Source organism: Phalangium opilio, unplaced genomic scaffold, assembly GCF_054372755.1.
Source record: "Phalangium opilio isolate 3A_F unplaced genomic scaffold, DU_Popi_V2 ptg000021l_1, whole genome shotgun sequence".
In the NCBI taxonomy this organism is placed as follows: Eukaryota; Metazoa; Arthropoda; class Arachnida; order Opiliones; family Phalangiidae; genus Phalangium; species Phalangium opilio.
This window is the reverse complement of record NW_028324153.1, coordinates 1,089,256-1,106,254: the sequence shown is the minus strand read 5'-3', so window position 1 is coordinate 1,106,254 and position 16,999 is coordinate 1,089,256. Positions and strand designations below refer to the sequence as shown.

At 36.6% G+C, this 16,999-nt stretch overlaps 2 protein-coding genes and 1 pseudogene across 3 annotated transcripts; 1 reads left to right on the top strand and 2 right to left on the bottom strand.

The window, feature by feature from the left end:
• Nucleotides 1–2,805: 2,805 nt before the first annotated feature.
• LOC149696391 (uncharacterized) lies at nucleotides 2,806–3,495 on the bottom strand (annotated as a pseudogene).
• A 7,910-nt stretch (nucleotides 3,496–11,405) lies between these two features.
• Nucleotides 11,406–13,412, top strand: LOC149696390 (uncharacterized). 2 transcript variants are annotated; one of them, XM_089867361.1, is made up of 3 exons: nucleotides 11,406–11,616; nucleotides 11,691–12,776; nucleotides 12,896–13,050. In XM_089867361.1, exons 1-3 carry the CDS (start codon nucleotides 11,582–11,584, stop codon nucleotides 12,909–12,911), a joined length of 1,137 nt encoding a protein of 378 aa, XP_089723487.1. In that variant the 5' UTR covers nucleotides 11,406–11,581; the 3' UTR covers nucleotides 12,912–13,050. The 2 variants fall into 2 exon arrangements, with proteins under 2 accessions (XP_089723487.1, XP_089723486.1); XM_089867360.1 differs by having other exon boundaries at nucleotides 11,691–13,412.
• A 1,032-nt stretch (nucleotides 13,413–14,444) lies between these two features.
• Nucleotides 14,445–15,566, bottom strand: LOC149696389 (uncharacterized). The gene is made up of 4 exons (XM_089867341.1): nucleotides 15,380–15,566; nucleotides 14,841–15,292; nucleotides 14,502–14,784; nucleotides 14,445–14,457 (listed from the first exon to the last, which is right to left on the bottom strand). The coding sequence occupies exons 2-4, from the start codon at nucleotides 15,259–15,261 to the stop codon at nucleotides 14,445–14,447; spliced, it is 717 nt and encodes a 238-aa protein (XP_089723467.1). The 5' UTR covers nucleotides 15,262–15,292; nucleotides 15,380–15,566.
• Between the last annotated feature and the right edge of the window lie 1,433 nt (nucleotides 15,567–16,999).

Here is a 16,999-nt window from a genome sequence, read left to right as displayed (position 1 = left end):
GCTTAATTTCCACCGCGGCGACAGACACCGACGCGAGCCATTATAGCTCCCAAAATCACAAGATAAAAAAAGTGCTAAAACGGAAGTGTGAAAGTTAAGGCACGTGGACGCTAAAAGTTGGGGTAACTATTTCTTTGGGAGTTAAGCGGTGTATGAATCCGCTGAGCTTTACGGCGAAACTTTGTTGGTACGGGCTTTTTAAACAGTTTCGTACTTCCCCCCCGAAGGGGAGTTATTATGAACTCCTGGTTAAGCCTAATGTTTCAAACTTTTCTTAAGACTAATTTTACAAATATGCGTTTGATATTCATAACGTCAATTTGGTACATTTGCCATTTCAAGGAGGCCAGGTATGTAACAAATATCCTGTTAAAATTTTGTCAAAATTATTGATGGATAGCGTTTTTGGTGCTTGCTAGAAAAAAACCAAACTCGTTTTGGTTTCAGGCTGAGCTTGTTTAAAACCAAACCAAGGAACAAGCGAAGCTACAAGTAGTCATGTAAATGGCCGCGCTTGAGCTTGTGCAGAAAATATTTAAAATAGTTCAAGCAAAATCCGGTTTTTACAAGATACAATCGTGCATGTAAATGAGCCTTAAGGGGTGGCACCAGATGGTGCCAATGTGATAGTTGGTGAACGCAACAAATTTTTTTCGCGTAATAAACAGAACGTTCCTAATGCAACTCTGTTAAAGTGCGTTTATCACTCATCAGCTCTGGTTGCTTCTAAAGCTTGTGAACAGTTACCACGTTCACTAGAATACCTTCTTAGAACCATTGCCACATATGTTTGTGGCTCGGCAAACCGATGTGTGCAATTAAGTGAAATGCAAGAGTTTTTTAAATGTTGAAAAGAAAAATATTAAAACCAGCAGCTACACGTTGACTAGCACTACATCAATGTGTCTGCCGAATATTGGAAAACTGGACTGTTCTAGAAAGTAAATAGCAGTGTTTGCAGACAAGTTGAAAACGGCTGAAAATTTACTTTCAGAACTGAGAAATGAGTTTAAGAAGTGCTATCTGCTATTTATTAAATGCGTTTTAAACATTTTCAATTCCTTCAACGCACTTTTTCAATCCAAAAAATTTTATTCATAAGTTGGTCAATATCTCAACAAAATTGTATACAGAACAGAGTCATTGAAATGCTAGAAGTTAACATTCAGCAACCTTTCAACTATTTCAGTGAAATCTACCCACAAAAAAGTTTCATTAAAATCCGCCACTAGTGAGCAGCGACATTTGTCGAAAATGGAAATAATGACCCACAAACTAACTGGGTATTAGCCCATTTCTCCGTTGGTTAATACATTACCACACAGAGTAAAAACTAGCATGTTACCCAGGTTCTGTCTTGGTTGTGCCGATATCTTTGGTCCATTGTTGCAGACTAACTTTAGCTTTATTTTAAATGAGAAGACTTGATGGTAGATCAAAAATTTATTGAATTTTTATATTTAAGGAGATATGTATTATTGTATATGTATATTGAGTTGTGTATTATTTACTCTAGATGTTTCTGGCAAAAATAAGCTATACTACTTTGTACGTACCACCTGATTGGCTATTAAAATTTGACCGGCATTTTTTATTTATTCAACAACCGTCTGCTACTGAAAGTTGGCGGGAAATTGTATCACTGAGCACTGACAGTGCTTGTTTTCAATGCTATTTTTTAGCCACTAGTTACTTTTTAGAAAATTAACATGTAAATCTGTTTTTCTTCCGTTTGATTTAAAATTTCGAAGATTATTGAAAACTAATTTCAGCTTGCTAATTATATATCTTTTAAGAATGGCAAAGGCGATTTGTGAGGATAAGCCAAGTATGCTAGAACCTGTATCGGAGGTCCCATGTGAAGAAGATGAAGAGTAAGCAAATATTTGTAAATTTGGTGTGAAATCCAACTAAGTAGTTTTATCCCATTATAAGACGTCAAAAAGGAGATGACCCCCTAAATTTCACTAATAAATTCACTGAAGAAGACGAAACCCAAAATGTAATGATATTCACATATGCCAGATAGTTTGTATATTTGGTCTTTTAAGTGATGAAGAAAATGATGAGTCTTTCGATGATTTAATCATAGATGAAAATGTAAAAAGGTTTTATGTAATTTGATTTCATTTCAATTAATAAATCAGCTTTGACATTCTAAAAGAACCAGCTGACGTAAGGAACACAGACTCATTCGCAGAAGAAATCCTGAATTCAAACCTGGTGATCGTTAATTTAAAAGGCTTGAGTGCCCTTGTAGAAAAGGCTTATGGCAAAAAATGCCAAAATTTTAACTGCAGAGAGCCTTTAATTGATAAGATAAAAGAGTTAGGAAACGCTATTATGTATAGTTGGTGTTTCTCTAGAAATGACGGCCCTCGTCACACCAAGGTAAATTGTCCAATAATAGATTGATGTTAATGTTATTAATTTGAATCGAATTGAAGAAATGATAATGTCTAAGTAACAATAAACAATACTTTATTTGAGTAATGAATGAAACATATTAACCCTAACACGTACAAACTACAAGTGACTAGTCCGTGGTCTTTTGTTTACTCCTAACCCCCTGGGTCAAAAGTCCAAACAGCCAACGTTCCTAATATCAGTTAAGTTCAAATCAATTAAAGCCTAATCTTATAAGCTATTTTTTTCACACTCTCTCTATTTGAACTTGACACAAATGTAACATTTTAACACCGTTTTGAAAGGTATTTTAGTGCAACAATTCTGTAAAAATATCAGCCCGGTTAAACTTCGATGGAACATAACGCAAATAAAATATTCTGTCTTCTACGTTTTCTACTATGAAATGATACTTGATGTCGATGTGTTTGGTTCTTTGATTTTCCACGTTTTTCGCGAAACGTAGATTGCTGATTGATTATGACAAACAAGTGTTGGTTGCTTAACTGATATGTTAAAGGATTTCAGTTCTGTCAACATTGGTAGAATCCAAAGAATTTCTTTCGGTGCCTCTGATACTGAGACATATTCGACGGCCATATTCAATAGGGATACTGATTTTTGTTTTACTGACCTCCATGAGATAGCGGACGATCCAATGAATACTACATATCCACTTTGAGATACCCTTGTATCGATATCAAATCCCCAATGGCTATCACTGTATACTGTCAGATTTGTTTCCAAATCATTCTTGTATCTTAATCCAATATTCGCTCTTGTGAGTAGATATCTAGTTAGTTGCCGAAGTCTCATCCAATGAGAGTAACCCGGACTGCTACTATATTGCGACAAAGCTGTTACAGCAAATAATGTTTTTGGTTTCGTCCTCTGAGCAATAAATAGCAAACATCCATTTAGAGATTCATATGGTATATCAACCATTTTCTCCTTTTCTTCCGTAATCACCGGAATCTTCTTTCTTGTTAATGTTATGGATGGAGGGATTGGTAAACTAACCGGTTCTTCTGCTGTGACACCGAATTTCCGGCAGACTTCGTGAATGTAGTTCGAGAGGCGAAGTTTCATTGATACATATTTTTCCACTTCGAATTCAACTCCTAATAGTCTTTGAATTGGTCCAAGTTGTTTTATATAATATCTTGTTGACAAGATTTGACACACCTCTCCCAGAATGGAACTTCGATTTCACCTTCTGTAGCTCTATCACTTTAGCATCAAGGGTATAAAATGGTCCTTGGATAATGGTGCTTCAAATGCGAAAATATCCTGTATAATTCTCAGGTTTTTGTATACCCGTGTAGCCTAATTGATCAAATTTCTTCCTATGCCTGACGTATAAAGTACATTCCGTAAATGAAATATGTTATTTCCTTAAATATTCATTTGTATCCAAATGTCGCCACGACCTTCTATAATACATGTTCCTTCGCCAACCATTGCTTATGCCTTGCATGGAGTAAAGGTGTCAAACCAATCTCTCTGGTAGCAAAAATGTTTTGTAGCAGCTGAATCCATAGTCCAGTCTTTTGTTAAACTGGTTGTACTAAATGCAGAAGTTGTCATGCCTTCCATCTCAGGTTTCTTGCTTCTCCCAAGGCTTTCTTTTCTCTTGGTTTACGACAATCCACTGACTTGTGACCGACCTTTCCACAATTATTACATTTTCCGAGAAATGAGTTTACAGTAGTCATAATCTTGGCTACTTTTGGTCGCGTTATTAAAGCCTCAACATTCTTTTCACGTTTTTTTCTTGTTCCTTCAGTGTTTGTCTGCCATACTCTGCTAGTAACATCTTCTTAATGGTTTCAGGTTAAAACCTTTTGGCGATATCACAGATAAGCGATGGTGCCGTACAGCTGTAGAGCAATAATAGGTCAACTAATGTTTTATTATAGTTTTTACTAATGTATACTAAAGATATATACACTGTAAAAAATTACTGTTGAAATTACTGAAATTTTACTGGCAGAAAATTACCAGGAAAGTTACCGTTAAATTACAGATTTTTTTACCGTTAACATCAACATTAATTTTATCGTGAAACTTGCAATTAAAAACCTGATATATGTACAATTATAGTTTAGTTAGTTTAACAGAAACGTTACTGTGGTGTCAACAGTAAATTGTACCGGATTTCTACATTTATTTTAAAATAAAATGACCACAACGTTATTTTTCACGGAAATCTTGCAATTAAGAACTTGCTCCATGCACAAGTGAAGTAAGGTTAGTTTTACTGGAACGTTACTGGTGTGCCAACGTGAAATTCTGCCTTCCTTCCTACTATTTTTTAACAGGAAATAAAAATCACAAATCTGGCAAGATCTTGCCTTCAGTTCATTTGTAAAGGTTAGAGTGTCTAATCCTTTACTATATATCCTCATTATTTCCATTAAAGGCCTAAAATATATAATTTAAATGAGTATTTAACTTTCGGCTCACTCTGAACCGTAAAGACCTCCTCAAGGAGAAGATGAATCAAGGCTAATTTTGCTTTAGCCCAAGGAATTCTTTATTCATGGATCCGCTTCGAACAACAGTTACTAAAATAATAAGCGTTAACATCCATTGAAACTATCAAAGTTAAATTTTACGTTTATCCTATATATAAATGCATTAACGCTGAATTAAAAAGTAAACACAAAATTTGAAATATTAATATCAAGAGATGTTCTTCGAATATTGAAATGAAACAGAGCTTTATAGCTACACAACTACTAAAAGAATCTAAATGTCGAAACATATTTAATAGATTTTCATTTAATATTCTGCAAAAAAAATGTTTATGGTTTTGTAAGAGATCTTTTCATCCTACTCGCTTTATATTAACTTTGATACGCGTATAGTGTTTCGATTCAGATGCAATCTTCATTACTCGTGCTATATAAACTCTCACTTGTGTCATTCCAAAGAAAGGGGTTTTCTTAAATAATTAAATAAATGTAACTGATATTATATTTTAATCGTCATTATTTTACGTTAATTATAGTGAAGTCGGTTTAAGAAACTTAATTCCTAAAATAATTCTAAACATAGCTATTGTTAACGTTTGACTTCCTGCGAACACCTTTTTCATTATTTTCGTGAATTTAGGGTATATAAGGTGATCGATTCACAGTGAGGTATAAGCAAATGAGCATATGCGTGAGACTATGGTGGAAGCCCTGCCATTGGGAGGCTAAACATTTCTCGTAACCCTAGCCGCTCGCCGCGTACATCTTAAACCTAACGACGTAGATGCAGTAGAAGCTAATGTTGCAGATTGGTGTCTATTTGGTATAGACGAAAGACTAGAGCATGGTGTTGTTGTTAGAATCCAATAAATATTTATTGGTATTGGGCGAAGGAGTTCGCCAGCAGTTGAAGTTATAACGGCTAGTTAACGATTGACGTTAAGTAAGATAAATATAGCGATGAAGTAAAGTTTTTCGAATTTCTGTGTACTGCGAATGCGGTCCGGAAACTGCGAACACGTTTGCTCCGATTTGCTAACGCGGTGGCAGACTGACGGACGCAGAGACACGTCCAGTATAATACCTCTCCGTGACGTCATCGTCACTCGGAGATGTAAAAATAAATTTCTAGATAAAAAGTTTTAGGAAAATGAAATTCTTGTTGAAAAATCTGAGATAAGTAATTTTTTATTTCAATGATTTTATAGGAAATAAATCCAATACAAGTAAAATAAACTTCCCTAGATATGGGAAATTTCCCTCAATCTGGCATCACTGAATTACGCGGAAGAATGCTGGTTAATCCGATTTGTTACGCTTAGTTGTTGTCCAATGTCGTCAATTGTAATAATAAATAAATAATAGTAAATAATATCCTAACAGAGAAAAAAGGTGAACTTATTTGAATTTATTTCATTTGGGGTAGTACAAAACCCAATGCAAAGAATACCAATGTTGATATATTATTCCTAACCTAACAGCATCCTCACAGTTGATCACTGATAATTTATTGTTGATGTTACGATATTTCTAAACGACAATGTTTCCACTATTACTTAGTGTTGATTTTACAGTATTTTTAATCGACAGTATTTTTACTATTACTTTATTGTTGATGGAACGGTATATTAAGATAACAGAAACTTTCTTGTTATTTATTGAATATTTACTGCTAAATGTATAGTTAATAAAATTATTACATTTTTACTGTTGCTTATAGTAAATATCCTGTTAATCCAACGGTAATATCTGGTATTGGATGTTAATTCAACAGGAAGAAACGGTTATTTTTAACAGTGTACTCTCTCATGAGACCTCTACGACTTTTGAAACTCCTTGTGCCGAGTCCTGTCTCCCTCAAGCTACCCTTAAAACGATTGTGGTTGACGATACCTTGAAAGTAATTGATGTACCGAATGTAGACGCCGATTTCACTGATGTTCTCAACTCGTCAGTCGGCGAGTCTTCTGCCTTGACCTCCCTCTGCTGCGTTTGTCACGATATTGTTTCTGCTAGTCAACCTTCTTTCTCTTGTGGACTTTGCGAAAGCTTCACCCACACCATTTGCGTGAACCTACCTGATTCGTTGTCTTTGGCACTGAGACATCTGGACGTATCTCAAGCTAAACATTTCAATTTCATGTGTCCTACATGCTTGACAATAGCACCCAATCTTCGAGTTTTATTCACCCGGAATTCAGAGGAAATTATGCGTATTGATGCACTTCTCTCATCAGTCGTCCCACCATCACAAGACGAACTTTCATCGAAGTCTAATTTTCAAGATCTGCGACAGACACTGGACTCATTTCAGTCTGATTCCTTTGAGCGTCTGCAAGAAATCTCTTCTGACGTTCACTCTCTCAAGAAAGACTTCTCTGTACTGAGAAGTCAATGTAACTCCAACACTCGCTTTGTAGAAGAGCATACCCATTGTGACCGAAACATCGCCACCACTACTACGGTATCCGAGTTTCGCTCACTCGTTGTTTCCCTCAAGCACGAACTCCATTCGATCGGATCGAAATGCGAGTCCAACTCCAATGCCAGCCGTGAACTTTTAACAGACCAAGAGAAGATGACTAAGTTAATGAACCATGACTCCCACCTACAAGCTGATGTCACGTCTTCCAAGTCAGGTTCTGGGCAGCACGCTTTCGATGTTCGTGGGAATTCTGGTCACTCGAGTTCTTCCTCCGATGTACGCACAAACCCTGAAACAAGCCGTGTCTCTGCTTTACGAAGCCCTAAGCGTAGGACTCCCAAGCACGATGGTCGGTTATTTTCCTCATTGTCTCAAGACCGCCCGGGCCCAATGATTCCCGCAAACCGGATGAAATTTTGTACAGGAAGAAAAACGCCCTAATATTTAATATACCGGATTCGTCTGATGTCAATCTAGGTAGTTTCTGTAGAGGGCTCTTGCATGACTTAGGATTCTCCTTACGTGAAATAAGTTTGATTGAATTTCGGCGCCTCGGTCGTTTTGACCCATTAGTTAAGAAACCACGTCCGCTCCTCTTTCGCTTCAACACCGTTAGGGATCGTCAATACTTCTGTAGTGGAGTCGCTGAAATGCGTATTAAAGCACAAACTGACTTCGTCGCAATCCCTGATCGGACAGAGGCTCAGCACCAACGTAATAGAGACCTGGTTTCTGAACTTCGTCGACGCAGAAGCCAGGGAGAGACCAATATTGGTATACGGAAAGGCCAAATTGTTCAGGTTCCGCCATCAGCTCCACGCCGTACCGGCCTTGTTCCTGACTCTAGTCATCCTTCGTCGTATGACATAAATTCACCTACCATAACACCTGTTCAGCCAATGCGATCTTCTCAATGCGTTGCTCATCAAGCTTGCTCTTTACCAACTAGTATCCCGGCGCCGCTCTACGTTCCATCGCAAGTTCATCCAATCCGTTCGTTTCTTACTCCGTTCGGCCACGTACCACATTTTCAACAAAAAAACTAGACGCTCTTGAAACTCCAATACCTGTTCCTTTACAGTCAACTGAGTTTTCTAGGCCAGTCACTTCTACATCTATCAAGCACTCTCAAGCCTTGCTTCCGATAAAAATTAACTCTACGAATACCACAAACAGTCTCCGGGCATCTTCTGTCATACTATATACGAATATACGAAGTCTACGCGGTCAATATGCGTTCGCTGAATTATCCTATCTGATTTGCTTACACGACGCGAAAATAGTAGCTAAAACTGAAAAGGGGATGAAGCCGGACATTTTGGATAGTGAGAGATCTATTCCCAAATTTCACTTGTTTCGACGGGATCGTGTTGCCGCAGCTAATGGTGGCGGTGTAGCTCTTTTTATACACAAAGACTATCTTACCGAAGCCATTTCTATTATTCCATCGAATCAGGATAATTTATGGTCTTCAACACTTGGTCTTGACTTTTTAACAGTGCTTTGCACTAATGACAAGGACAGTCTCTTGCAAGTCCGCCTTGTCCTTACCATTGCCAACGACTACAGTTTGATGAAGAAATGCAAACTTTTGATTTTGGGCGATTTTAATTATCCAAAAATTGAGTGGTCGAACTTTACTTCGCTCTGTTGAGAAACTTTGGCAACGAAAGCGTTTTTAGAACGGGTTCAGGATCTAAATCTTCATCAACTAGTCGTTGAACCCACCCGCGCGGGAACAACCAGTACCACACCCAGCATCTTGGATCTCTTACTAGTGTCGGATCACTTGCTTGTTTACAATCTATCTCACCAGTCGCCCATCGCGTCCAGCGATCATGATGTTTTGACATTTAATTGCGCATTTCCGGTGTTTTCGTCCAGTCCCATCACTAGACTCACACGTGACTATTTCAAGGGCGACTATGACAGTTTTCGCGTTTATTTATCAAATCAAGACTGGTTAGATGTTTCCAAAAATCAAACTCTTGATGCATGCTGGTCGAAGTTTTGTTCAACTCTAAGTCGAGGAATCTCGCATTATATTCCATACCGCAAAATATCATCGGCTCGTCCACCTTTTTTAACGTAAGTTCGACAAAATCATATGACTATAAGAAACAAACTTGGGCACGCTATTCAAGACTAAAAAAGCGGAATGCTGCCAATACTCTCGTTGAACAAGCGTATGACTGTTACAAAAAGGCCCGAAATGGTTACACAAATGCCGCCAGGAAGGCCCAGCGAAGAAAGGATGCGAGGTTAACTTCCATGATAAAAACCAACCCTAAAGCTTTCTACAGTTACATTAAAAATAAACGTTCGTGCAAATTCTCCATCTCGCAATTACGGTGTTCTGATGGCTCATTGACATCCAACCCGGAATTGTTAAACGCTTATTTCGCGGGGGTCTCATCTAAAGTCGTGGATGTTTCTGCTGTGCCCTCTTTACGAGGAGAGCCACTTGATTGCTGTACTTTGAACTCTTTCGTCTGTACTGTCCAGGATGTGTTCCATCACTTTTCTTCTATCGATGCCTCGAAATCTCCCGGCGCCGATGAATTACACCCGTATCTTTTAAGATCTACGGCTGCTCTCCTTTGCGGTCCATTAGCCATGGTGTTCAATCGTTCTTTCTCTACGGGTACTGTTCCGGTGAACTGGAAAACCGCGGATGTCACTCCAATCCATAAGAAAGGGAGCCGTCTTGAGAAGGAGAACTTTCGCCCAATCAGCTTAACAAGTCAAGTTAATAAGTCTTAACACGTAAAATTAAGTGCCTTAAAATTCACCAAAGAGTGCCAACTGCCAAGTTGTCAAAAGCTACCTCGGGTGTTGTAGCCAAAGACTGAAGTTGTTACTTAACAGTTGTTAGGGGGTTGTTTTTTTCTTAAATACTGACAATTTGTTTGTGTTAATGTACAAATTTTAATAAAGCCTAAAAGTTCCATGAAATTTTGGATTTATATATTAAAAGTTAGGCCTAATATCCGCGGCGTTTAATGACAAAGGCTTAGCGAATATCATGTTGTAATATAGTTTACATTCATTACAGAATAGCCTTATAGAAATCTATTATTTGGTCCTTTTACAGCTGTAATTAGTGTTCAACTCGATTTTAATTATTTTTTAATTTGTAGCCAATTATGAAATTCAGAGCAAAATCTATTATGGGTATTTATTTAATGTAATCTGCATTACAGAATAGGCTTAACAATATCATTTTGTTATGCTACAGCTGAGACTAATTGTCTTTTACTCTAATTAGTTTCTACTTTGTAGCCAATATCCGCGCGGAATTATGAAAGACAGAGCAAAATCTTAATGAATATTGCAATTGTTTTAGTTATTTTTATCCATTTAATCCTTAATCAATATTAAATTCAATCAACTGATTTTACTGTTAATCGATCCATTCCCTCTAAATTAATTGAAAAATTACATATCTACGCTTTTTCAAGAACAATTACATTTTCCGAAAACATTTTATCATGAAATTAATTATTTTGGAGGGAGTACGTGTTGAGGTGTAAATGTTGAATATTTGAAATATTCTACTGACTTTCTAAAAAGAGCAGGTGAACTCTGACATAATTGGAAAGGAAAATCCTATGAAAAACATTAACATGTACAAAAATGGGCCAAGCCACGCCTCGTGCCCTCTCCGCCGTAAAACGTTCTGAGATCCCATGTAGAGCCAAGTCTGTAATTTTCTTCTTATTCAATCGCCAATTGAACAATTATGTTATAAATTAAGTCCTTTTCCTAATTAATAACCAATATTCTTTGACTATCATAATTATGCATCTTTGTTCGTATCAAAAATATCGTGACTTGGCAATCGCAGGTAAGTAATATTAAAAGGAAGTCGAGGGGATATTCACTAAATCGTTGCTGATTTTAAAACAATTGAAGGGATATTCACTAAATAGTTTATGGTCGAGGGGATATGCACAAGTTTATAAGAAGAGTCATGCATAACCCTATGTACAAACAAGTTTATATGGTGAGTTATGCATAACCCTATTTACAAGTTTATAAGGCGAGTTATGCATAAACCTATGCACACGTTTATAAGGTAATAGCCCCTTCCAAAAATTTTGACTGCCTTGTGCATCTTGTTATTTAAGTTCTTCGCGCACGCGCACTTGGGGCTAAAAAACGTCATATCTAGTTTGTGAACTAGGCTATGCGGGGAAACTACTTCCTGTTTGTAGGGGCCGTTAGAAGTTAGAGAGCTAGGCAAGCCTAGGCTTAATTTGAAAGTGTTAAGATGGACGGATTGGACCAAGTTTCTAAATCACCCAAGTAAGTTAATCCCAAATAATTTTATACCAATTTTATATTTAGATCGGAGAATTGATAATCTTATTTTTAATTAGGTTGAGTAAGAGTTTAAAGAAAAAATCTACGAACAAGAAATTGCCTTTGCCAATAGGAAATTGGACAAAACTTTTGAAAGTTTTACCATGTCGCTTTGACGAGACTTCAATTTTGAAGCTTCATAGTAATTTAAAAGCTAAGAAACACCTTCCACAAGGATATCGAATGTTCAAAGCCAGCAAAGTAGCTGAAGTTTTCTTAAGCGCTGGGGCTACGAAAAAAGCTTTCAAAGAATCTTCTTCATCTTGTTATGTCAAGAGCAAAGTAGAAGCGAGTTTCACTTTACATATGCATTATGATGTGGCTATACAATTAAATATGGCCTCAGGTTTAGTGGATTGTTCTTGGTGTGGGTGCAAAGCTGGCGAAGGAGGTGCCTGCAAACATGTAGGAGCCTGTTTATGGTATTTGCCAGATTGTAAGCGAGACGGCCGAGTCTTTATTCCTGATAGCCTCGCTTGCACAGCAAAAGCCCGAGCATGGGGAGTTCCAAATACTCAAAAGAACCTTTCAACTATCAAATTTTCTGAGCTACACTTCCTTAAGCACACGCCCGGAAACTGCAGTGAAAAACTGAAGGAAAGACAAGTAAAACAACAAAGTTTTTCATCTTTAAGTAACTTTGGAACTCTTGAAGATTGTGATAGCATGCAAAAACGCATGGAAAAGGTCTGTGATAGATTTAAACGTGGAAACAGAAGGGTTTTCCTATGTGATATACAAAGTGAAAATAATTTCATTCCTAATGTAAGTGTACCAGTCGTAGTAGAAAATCCAAATGTTATTTTGGAAAGTTTTGCCCCCCAGATATCATTGCCTGTAAGTTTGATAACGTTAGATGATAGTTTAAATGAACTAGTTACACGCACCCTTGCTGTAACCTCAAGCGACTTAAAAATTACACTAGTCACTGCCATTAGATTAGAATGTGATACAAGAGAACAGTCAAACTGTTCCCTATGGAACAGCGAACGAACTAATAGACTTACAGCCTCCCAGTTTGGTCCCATCTGTAAACGCCGAAAAGAAATTAATGAATCTTTCCTAAAAAGTATATTCAAAGGCACCAATTTATCAAACAATAGGTATGTCCAGGAAGGGTTGCGTAATGAAAAATTTGCCACAGAAAAATATAAATCTATTCGCCCAAATACGCAAACTTATTCGACTGGGCTCTGCATTAATCCAACCCTCCCCATGTTAGGTGCTTCCCCAGATAGATTAGTTTACGAAAAAGATGTTGGTTACGGCCTACTAGAAATTAAAACCTTGGCCAAGTGTAAAGAAAAGGGAATTAGTATAGTCGAAGCTATTGATTCAAAAGAACCAACAAGTAAATTTCTGAAGAAGGATGAAAATGGAATCATAGATTTGGACCACACCCATAACCATTACTACCAAATTCAAGGGCAATTAGGATTAACAGGCTTAAAATGGTGTGATTTAATAGTAGATTGCGGTGATAGTAAGCCATTTTGTGATCGCATCAAATTTGATAGCAATTTTTTCCAAAAAAAGATTCTTCCTAGCTTGCTAAAATTTTACGCTGAACATGGTATAAAATATCTTGAAAAACTAGAAAAATCAAAACAATGATCTCAAAAAAAAAACATAAGCAATGTTATCAGTACCTGACTATTTTAGTATAAAGTTATGTAGTCATTTTTACATGTTTTTAGTTTTTAAGCTTTCATTATTCAATCATAAGAAATTTTAAAAGTACCTGAAATGTTATTAACTTGTGATTTAATATTTTTATTAAACAGCACAGGAGAGTACAATTTAAAAGATTTACAAATGTTCCATTGTCTCATTAATTATTTGTGACTTTCTGTCTAGTAGCGGCTCATTACAAAAATTTAACAAATACACACAGATTTTCCAAACTTTGTTTAGTTGATTATGCATGGAATTAGGAAAAATAGAGCTTAAAATGTGGTAGTCTTTAATACCACTTATAACCCGTTCTACGTGTATGCGTACACTAGCAATAGCTCTTGTATATATTTCTTCCTTCTCGTTAAGTTGAGGTTTTCCATGCAAAAAGGGTGGAATATTGAGTGTAACACCCTTTTCGGCAAGCATTTCTTTAATTAAAAATCCTCGGTCAGCCATAACCGAATCCCCAGCCTCCAAAAGTTTTAGTATCCCACTATCTTGGGTTAACTCAACATCGGAAATTCGTCCTGGGGCCAAATCTGACACAAAACTTACAAATCCATTGGGTGTAATTCCGATAAGGGCTTTGGCAGTGTTGTGTGTCTTGTATGAGGACCACGTGTCACTCTGGGATTTATAATCACTTGGTTTCTCAATGTATAACTCTGTCGCATCAATTATTACTCTAGTATTGGGAAATTTATCTTTAAACTCTTCTGGCATATATTTGTCTATTAGTGCTCGAGAAGGCCATATTTTATAGTTAGTCAAGCGCTTTTCTAGTAAGTCAAACCAAGTCAAACAAATATGCGAAACAGTTGAAACGGAAACTTTAAATCGGTAAGCTAGGTCCTGTTCTAGTAACCCGGCTCTCAAGCGACAAAGTACTAAAAATAACTGATTTTGAAAAGATAATGCCATTGGCCTTCCACGCATTTTGTGGCACTCTCTTTTATTCTTGCGTTTCTGTCCAGAACCATACAATGAAATCTCGTTTAAATCGGGCTCTATTATGCTAAATATATCTTCGAATACTTCAAAGCTATTACAGCCAGTGTAAAAGTTTAACATATCTGGTGAATGTGATACACTCTTCAAAGAAAATCGCTTTGTTTCCTTGTTTTTCGAAATTAGTTATTCTATTTTTTAGCTCCACGTTTTCTTTAGTGGCAGAGGAAAACTTTTCTTGCAAAGACAATATTTCTTCTTTCAAGCCAGTTTTAAGTTTTTCGAACTCAGTCATATTGCTTTTTAAAACATATTCGTTGAGTTTAGAATTTTCGATCTTCAATGCTGCGAGTGACGACGTTACTTCAAATAGTGTTTGAGCCTGCTCATCCACTTTGCATTGGAGTTTAAAGTTTTCACCCTGAAGTTTTTTAATCATTTCAGCAAGAGAGGAGCTGTCATCCACGAGAAAGTAGTCATGTTGTACTATGAGAGTAAACCAAATTGCACTGACAGAAATACTTAAGTTTAAAATATTTTACCATTTGCACGAGATTCAACAGGAAAATTTGCATTAAATTCAGTTTGGTTGTTCAAATTAATTTGTGGCAAGGACTTGGCTCCAGTTTGATTAGATATTTCAATCTCATGGTATGCGATTGGTGTTATTGTGTCAAAAAGAACATCAAAATACTTCGGTATCTTATTATGATAACCTTTTCTCCCAGACTTGTCAAAATGATACCCGCAAAGTACTTGATGCTTCAGACCAAAAACCCTTCTCGTAGGAATACTCCAAGGACATTTCTCTGACAAATTTAAACTATCTGAGACATTTCTTTCAATCACCTGAATCCACTCTTTACGTAGGGTCAAGTCTCTCGGAAAAGGGCTAAAGGTTACGGTTCTATTCTTAAGTGATGCAGATTTGCATAGTGGTATGCAACAGTATCTACCAACCATGGTTAAAGATGGTTTAGAATGAAAGCCAAGGCTTAATTGATAATTGTTTAAATGCACATTAGATTCGGTATAATTAATCGTAAATTTTAACCAAATAATATTTTAAAATATAGTATACCTAAAGATATATTCAATGGATATAATTCTTTCGTGGACGAGCTTAACTAGCGCAAATGTTCTTCCTAAAATCAGCTACAGCCTACACTCGTATTTGAGCTATGAAGAAGACGCCATATTTTTTGGTGTTAAAAGCTTCCGGCAAAACTTTGGTTTTTAAATGTTTTTAGCGAACCCTAAAGAGAAAGAACTGAACTGACTCAGACTGAGAACTTTTTTTAAAAACTTTTTGGAAGGGGCTATTACAAGCGATTGCCAAGTCACGATATTTTTGATACGAACAGAGATGTATAATAATGATAGTCAAAGAATATTGGTTATTAATTAGGAAAAGGACTTAATTTATAACATAATTCTTCAATTGGCGATTGAATAAGAAGAAAATGACAGACTTGGCTCTACATGGGGTCTCAGAACGTTTTACGGCGGAGAGGGCACGAGGCGAGGCTTGGCCCATTTTTGTACATGTTAATGTTTTTCATAGGATCTCACTTCTTTTTGTAGACCCTCTACTTCGGCAGTTAAATTAAAACAAGACCCTCTCGTTATACTTCGTTTGCTAATGTTTGTCAATATTTACGCTGAATTACCCATTTCGACCCCCAGCCAAAAAGATTGTACGCTATATCCTAATAAAGGAACGTAGCATCAGTTACGACACATTTCTTTTAAACTACTACTGTTATTAGCTTTAATATGTATTTAACTTTCGGTTAACTTTAGACCGTTACGTCCTTTCATCAACAACCCACATTATTTCTGTTGAAAAGACGACAGCGCCATCTAGTTTTAATAACAAGAACTAAAGAGCAACTTTATAAAAATTTCGGGATGTTTTAATTTTTCTGTGCTTTATCAAATAAATGAAAACTAAATCATGAGTTTTAAGTTTCTATCTCCTCTAGAAGTACCTTAGAATTTTGATGATCGGTGAGTGAGTGAGTGAGTGAGTGACAAAATAAGGTAAATTTCACCTGCGATATTTCGAAAAGTATATAGGGTAGGAACTTGAAATTTGGAAACTATAGCTAGGATTGACAGTCCTCGCGGCAAGCAAAATTTCAGACTTTTACCAAAAACGGATTTATGTGAGAAGAACGTTGAAGGTAGCAAATTCACTACCCATCCTCGCATACTTTATTGAGAAACGTCGTCTGCTTATATTTTGACTCCACCCACAAATTCTGTATATCTCTATTTTCGTGGTTAAATATATAAAGAAAGAAAAACTAGATGCTTAAAAAAGAAACATCAATTATTTATATTCTTAACTTTAAAACTTAATTCCACTAAATCGGGAGTTGTTTTCCCATTGTTGTCCACTTTGCTTTTTTGCCACTGGCGCAATTTCGGAAAAAATATTTAACCACAAAAATAGTCGCTATATACAGAATTTGTGGGTGGAGTCAAAATATAAGCAGACGAAGTTTCTCAATAAAGTATGCGAGGATGGTACCAGAGGCTAAAGCTATGATCCCACGTTCTTAGTGCATAAATCCGTTTTTGCTTTTACCTATATCCATCACGAAGTTACAGTGGACTTAAAAGTGCCGCGAGTTGCTTCGAGAAAAGGATGTCAGTGCTCGACTTGGCTGGGAGCACTGCCGTGCTCCCAGATGTA